Source organism: Chaetura pelagica, unplaced genomic scaffold (genome assembly GCF_000747805.2).
Source record: "Chaetura pelagica isolate M959 unplaced genomic scaffold, ChaPel_1.0 scaffold13, whole genome shotgun sequence".
Taxonomy (NCBI): Eukaryota; Metazoa; Chordata; class Aves; order Apodiformes; family Apodidae; genus Chaetura; species Chaetura pelagica.
In genome coordinates this window covers 2,558,235-2,564,234 of record NW_009954543.1, presented here as the reverse complement: position 1 = coordinate 2,564,234, position 6,000 = coordinate 2,558,235, and the positions used below count along the sequence as shown (strand labels likewise).

The following is a 6,000-nucleotide window of genomic DNA, read 5'->3' as shown; positions in this document are numbered from 1 at the left end:
GGTATGCTGCAAAAAAACCCCTCATCCCCAGTCCTAAATGTTTGACTGTGGCAAATAGTGAATGATAGAAATGCTTGTTAATTCACATACACTTGCATAAGCTTAAGACAAACCTGCAAGTTAGCAAGGAGCCCTCCTTACAAAATGGCACCATATGGCTGCGATTACAAAGTAATGTAGAATAATACTAGGTGTTAAAAGTGATCATTTGGCAGTCCAAATGATCCATATTAGTCCAGAGGGCACAGAAAGCTAATAGATGTAGCAGAATATACCTGGCTCCTTCTGGTATTTCATCTTTATTAAGCACTCATTTACTTCAATGGTTAATAGTGATAATCTTCAGGGAAATCTATTAACCTAATTGTTTATAAACAAAAAAAGGAATACGAATAAAACCCCAAACTTTTACTATACTGAGAAGTTTATATACTGTTAAACACCAGAGAAAAAACCAAGAAGATTGAAGTTCTTTTTAAGCCACTATACATAATATTTCAAAGGCATGCTTATACATAGAAGAGGCAAGGAAACGCAGGAGAGCAGAAAGGAAAAAAAGGTATTCCTCAGAAATTCTACAGCTGGAACCCTACTTCAAGTTTTCAAACATGGTATGGGGAAGACTGAACAGACTTGTGCTCATTGATGCAAAAAAATAGAGGGAACTTTGCTACAGAGGAAAACAACCCCAAAAGTTATTCATATAGCAACCTTACCTTCTAAAACCCGAAACGAGGCTGTTTCTAAACTGACGCATATCAATGGAAGGTGTGCTTGCTGAAGACACTGTAAATGAAAGAAATGTTTCTAAATAGTCATTGCAAAAAAATCCCTGAACTGCAACAAGTCAGCAGGTCACGTAAACAGGATGCAATGAGAAAAACTATTTTGTTAGTTTAGCAAATGCTGACAAACTTATGTAAAATTTCAAGTATCAGAGTATCAGAAACTCTCAGGTTTATCAGCTCTAAATCTTCTCCATTTCAAAAGGAATCAAACTTCATAAAAGAGATTTTTCCCTTTTCATTGCCTGTAATATCAATAGTTAATGCGCTAATCTTTTAGACATATGAGTAATAGGAGCATGCATCTGTAAAAAAGTACAAGACCAAAGAAAATATCATGTTCCAAAAAGCAAAACAAAACCCAAACAATTTGCATCAAGAAAACTTAAGTTATTAACAAAAAATGATCCACCGGAGGCAAATGGTTTCCTAATTGTTTCAAACCAAGTATCTGCCTTAAAATAGACTTAACAAATTTGCCCTTTTCTTTCTTTTTTTTTAAATGACACTTTCTTAGGTGTTTGTTTCTGTTGGTGTAAATTGCCTGACAGGAAAAAGCAGTTCCATCTAAAGCATTATCCACTGAGTTAAGTTAAACATAAGGGAAAAATGTAAAGACAGTTCTAAATGCTGAAAAATGTTGGTATTTACAATATTGGATGAATATAAAGCAAACCGTAAAACTACTTAAAATTACATGTCCCTGAAAGGTCATTCACAGTTATGTCCTATGTCCTCATCTTCACATCATCTCTTGGCTCAAGATGATTTCAGATCCTTCTGCCTTCTTCCTCTAGAATTGCTGTGTCTAATTCCAGCACCATAGTCCATCAAAGAAAAAAATACAGCAGTAGATGCATTTAAGTCCTGTATGAAGTTATTATCCTCTGACTTCACTATCACAGTAGAATTAACCCTTGTAAAAACCTGAATGCAATGGGCCCTTTCAGCAAAGACTGCAATATGATATATGGTAGAAAAGAACTGAATTAAAAACATCAGCTCTGTAGAAACCTGGGAGTTCCTTGCTAAAACCACTCCTTAGTCTAACTCGAGGCATTTAGAAAATTGAAAGTTTAAAATGTTGGAACATTTATTTTAGCTTGAAAATTGCAGGTAAAGTTGGTTTGAAGAAAGCCTCAACACAAATCCTCCTCCAGTGGTATATTAAACTTTTTCCTCATAAAAAGGCGAGTAGAAAAGCATCTTAGTATGCTCAGCTGCTGCTGACAATTGGCAACCTGGTTTCCTTAGCAACAAACAAGTCTGAGAAAATCAAGAGGCTGACAATGAAGTGGAATGGAACGGCATGATAAAAGGAAAAAGCAGCTCTCATGTACGCTGCCTTGTGTGCCCAGATTCCTCAGCTGATGCTTCATAGTTTTAATCTTGTCAGTAGTAGAAATCTATATATTATCAGGTATGAGAAGCTGAATCAATACAGCTAGACTGCAACCAGCTTTAATAACCAACCTTTGCCCCCCCTGTCTATACTGATGAGACAATTTTGAACTATTTTCCATACTGCATCTTTTTTTTTTCCCCTCTTTGTAATACTGCAAAAGAACCCAAGTAAAAAAATTAGCTGTGTAATACCATGCCTTATCATTACACAAGTGATAATTAGATTTACTAGCATTCACTGCAGCTTGGTAAACTATTTACAGGAGTACCTTCCTTTAAGGCTCCAGTTCAAAAGATATTTCGTCTGTCTCTATGAATTATTAACCCTAGCATCTGTGAACAGAAATACCACTACAAGATTTAAATTCGACACACAGACAACAGCTTAACAGTACACTATGTGAAACCAATTTAATAACATTAAGACAGAATATAGCCTACTATATGTGCCTGTTTCATACTTTTGATAACATGCATTTACCATATACTAGGCACACAAGTATTTGTGCCTTGTAACACATTAAAAGCTGACTGTTTCAGTTAACCAAATTGAGTGTGCAGGGTTGAGAATACTTTTTTGTGTAGATAAAAAAATCCTTCTTTCATTTTCCTCAAGAAATTTCACTGCTTCTAATATCCTTTAAAATATTTTTTGAAGTAATTAAAGTTCTTTTATTTTCCAGGTTTAATGGGGTTTTTTGTTGCAACAAAAAACAAAATAGTAACAGAATGTAAGGTGAATCTTAAAGCTTCACTAAATGATAAATGTCCAACATAAAAATTAAATCACTGATGAGTAACTACTAATTTTATCATTTTCAACACAACGGCTTCCCAAGATCATGGTGTATGCGTATCACATTTTTCTATACTCATTAAATCAAACAACTGATGACAATTGCAGTAAAAGACTGAAAAGCTTTTCCCTGAACCTTGCACAAATAGAACTGCTTTTTAAAAAAATATTTTTCTGTATCAGATTTAGTGCAATTGTAGGTGTTTTACCTGTTGTCTCAGTACACTAGGCAAATAAAAACTGTTTTGGTTTTAAATTTTGAGAAGAAATATACATTCCTTCTTAACCAAGCAAATCATCCCAAACCACACATTCAGTCAATGACATGTACTAACTTTTGCAAGCACTGAGGATCAAGAGCAGTCTTTGGAAAAAACTCTTAATAAGTGATTAATTCATGCTGGGACAACTTCTTCATCTCATTAGCCCATCAAATTTATAAACATTACTTCCATGGCCAACAGATCAGCAGAGCCCCATCAGGTTAAGATCAGTGCCAATCAGTCCTTTAAAGTTGGTCCTTTCATTAATTCTGCAGTACTTCAAAGCCATACTGTTAGACTAGCATTCTGTTGTAATTGATGCTGCAAACAAAAACAAGCCCCACACCAAAGACTTCAGTGTGCAAGGCAAATAGTTTCCTTAAGTAGGAGTGGATCATATTCCTATCACAATTATGGCAAAGCTATGATTTATAAGTATCTTACACCTTATATATATGGCCAAGTTCAATATTAAAAAGAATCTGACCACGATATGTTGTTCAGAATTCATTGTTTCAAACCGTCTGACATGTCATCATAGAGGACCTCACATAATAAAGCTTTAATCAAAGCTTTGAACATGTACATCTCCTAGCCTACTACCAATCAGCACTACCACAAAGTGCGTAGTAACATGCAACATGAAAGACACTTACATAGAGAAAGAACATTGTTCAGTCTTCCATGTGATGCTTCATATCTTATTTCTGCTACAGAAAGTCCAATGGTTTCAAACAGGCAGCCATTTTCCTAGAGATAAAGCAGTCAATCATTGGAAAGAGAAGACCTTTTGGTACCTTATAACTATAAACACTTCCTTCCCAAAAGGACATTGGCATTCTTGTATTCATAGCTGTTGAAAACATAGAATGTGCTTTCCAGAAGTCAACATGGCTAGCCAGGTAAGTTGCTACTGATCAAAAATTACCCAGCTTTTGTATTAAAATAATTTCAAGAGAACGAGTTACCAAAGGCAGAAAGATTGAGACAAAAATTATGAATCCTCAGCATGTAAAAAGAAAAAAAAATTAAACGGAAGCAATCCTAATCCCCAGTAAAAAAAGGACATCATTCATTGATTTATTTTTCCACTTCATGAAATGGAAAATCAGGAAGTTGAGCAAAATATTTTGGCTAGCTCTGAAAGGAGGGAAAAAAAAGAGCAGGAGGAAAACAAGGTAAACAAACCATCACTGTTTCAAAAGTAATTCAATATACTGAGCAGGCTTCATCATATGAAGTTCATGTTTAAAGTACTGGGATCTAAAGCTGAGCAACAGTCACTTTTATGAATTCTAAATGCAAACTCACCTTCAGCTGGGCAAGGGCAGTTTCACTATCAGCAAAATTATTAAAAACATAGTCTGTGTATGTTTCTGTATCCAGTTCCACACCCAACTCATGCATCACTTTGAGGACCCCAAAGATACCTACAAGGGCAAAAGCATTTCAGAAAAATGAAAACCTAAGACTCATCATTTAAAAATAAATGTTGCTTTTAAAAAAAAGACTTGTCTCCTCAATTTCTCTCCTCAAAATTGCCATGCAAAATCCTGCAGTTTTATTTTAGGTGTTACTAAAGTTCTTGATTATTAAACTTAAAATAGATTTATTAAACGTCCTATTATGTGTTGTGAAAACATGAAACTCTTGGCTAATTTGAAAATTGCTACTATACAAAGTTATTGTCTAACAGTCAATATACGACAGTCACATTTGCAAAACATCTTTTACAGCTGTATATCAAAATGTTCAGATTACTGTGCATAAAAAAGAAATCTGAAATTTGGTGTAAAGTACAAATGCATTATTCAATAAATAATACATTCTTAGCTTTGTTGACAGTATTCAAAACTTATTAGCAAGACAAGTTTTCAAGATTTGTCTCTAGATTTGCTTAAAACAATGTTTTTGTAAGGAAATACTTCGATACTCTATCAGAGCATCAAACTGGAAATTCAGAGAAGGGCTCCCAAGCCCCAGCAAGGCTACATTGTAACTTCTACAGAGTTCAGATCAATCACACAACTAAACTATGTATTACTACTGCCCATATGCATTTGAAGTTAACAGACACTGTATCTTAATAGTTTGGCAAATGGAGTGTAGAGTTTTAGAATATATGTCACACTTTTTAACTGTTCACACTCTTCTGATTTGCAGAAACTTCTAAGAGTAACCCTAGCTACCAAACTCTGAACTCCTGTCAAAACCAATACAGGTATTATAATTTTTGCTGGTCTAAAAATGATTTGTCAGTTGCTGCAGGACACCAGTACCAAACAGCATATGTTTTTTTCAACTTGCATTTCATACTTCTTACTTTTAAAATGTAAAGTTTCCCAAAGTCCTTGTCTTTGCCCTGGAGTGCCACCTATGGAAAAGTGACACTTCCATGAATATTTTATGCAGTGCACTATGGTGCAAATAATCAAATGTGAATTCCCTTTGAGCACTTGAAAATACATGCAGGCAAGTCACACTAGATTAAAGTCGCATCATCTGTTCGAGTTTGCCCGAAAGAAAACTCTTTTGGCCCAGAATCTGCAAAAATGTGAGTAAAGAATTAATTACAGTAAGTCTTTCTTGATACCTTTCTAATTTTGACAGTTAGTTTCTATTTCATGTTTTCAACTTCCCAGAAAATACACTCAGTCCTCTTATGCTGAAACCTTTTGAAAAATAACTGTGTCTGATTCCCCAAAAAAGCAGATCAAGAACTAGATACCATCACGAATGAGGTGTGGTAAAA

The 6,000-nt window shown here is 34.7% G+C and overlaps 1 protein-coding gene across 1 annotated transcript in view; it reads right to left on the bottom strand.

Moving 5' to 3' along the window:
* The window catches only part of LRPPRC (leucine-rich pentatricopeptide repeat containing), a 90,931-nt gene that overhangs the window by 61,883 nt on the left and 23,048 nt on the right, over nt 1-6,000 (bottom strand). The window contains exons 12-14 of the mRNA XM_010004964.1: nt 4,560-4,678; nt 3,905-3,998; nt 717-786 (exon numbers count right to left, since the gene is read on the bottom strand). Coding sequence (XP_010003266.1) covers nt 717-786; nt 3,905-3,998; nt 4,560-4,678 — 283 coding nt within the window. The remainder of the gene's footprint in view (nt 1-716; nt 787-3,904; nt 3,999-4,559; nt 4,679-6,000) is intronic.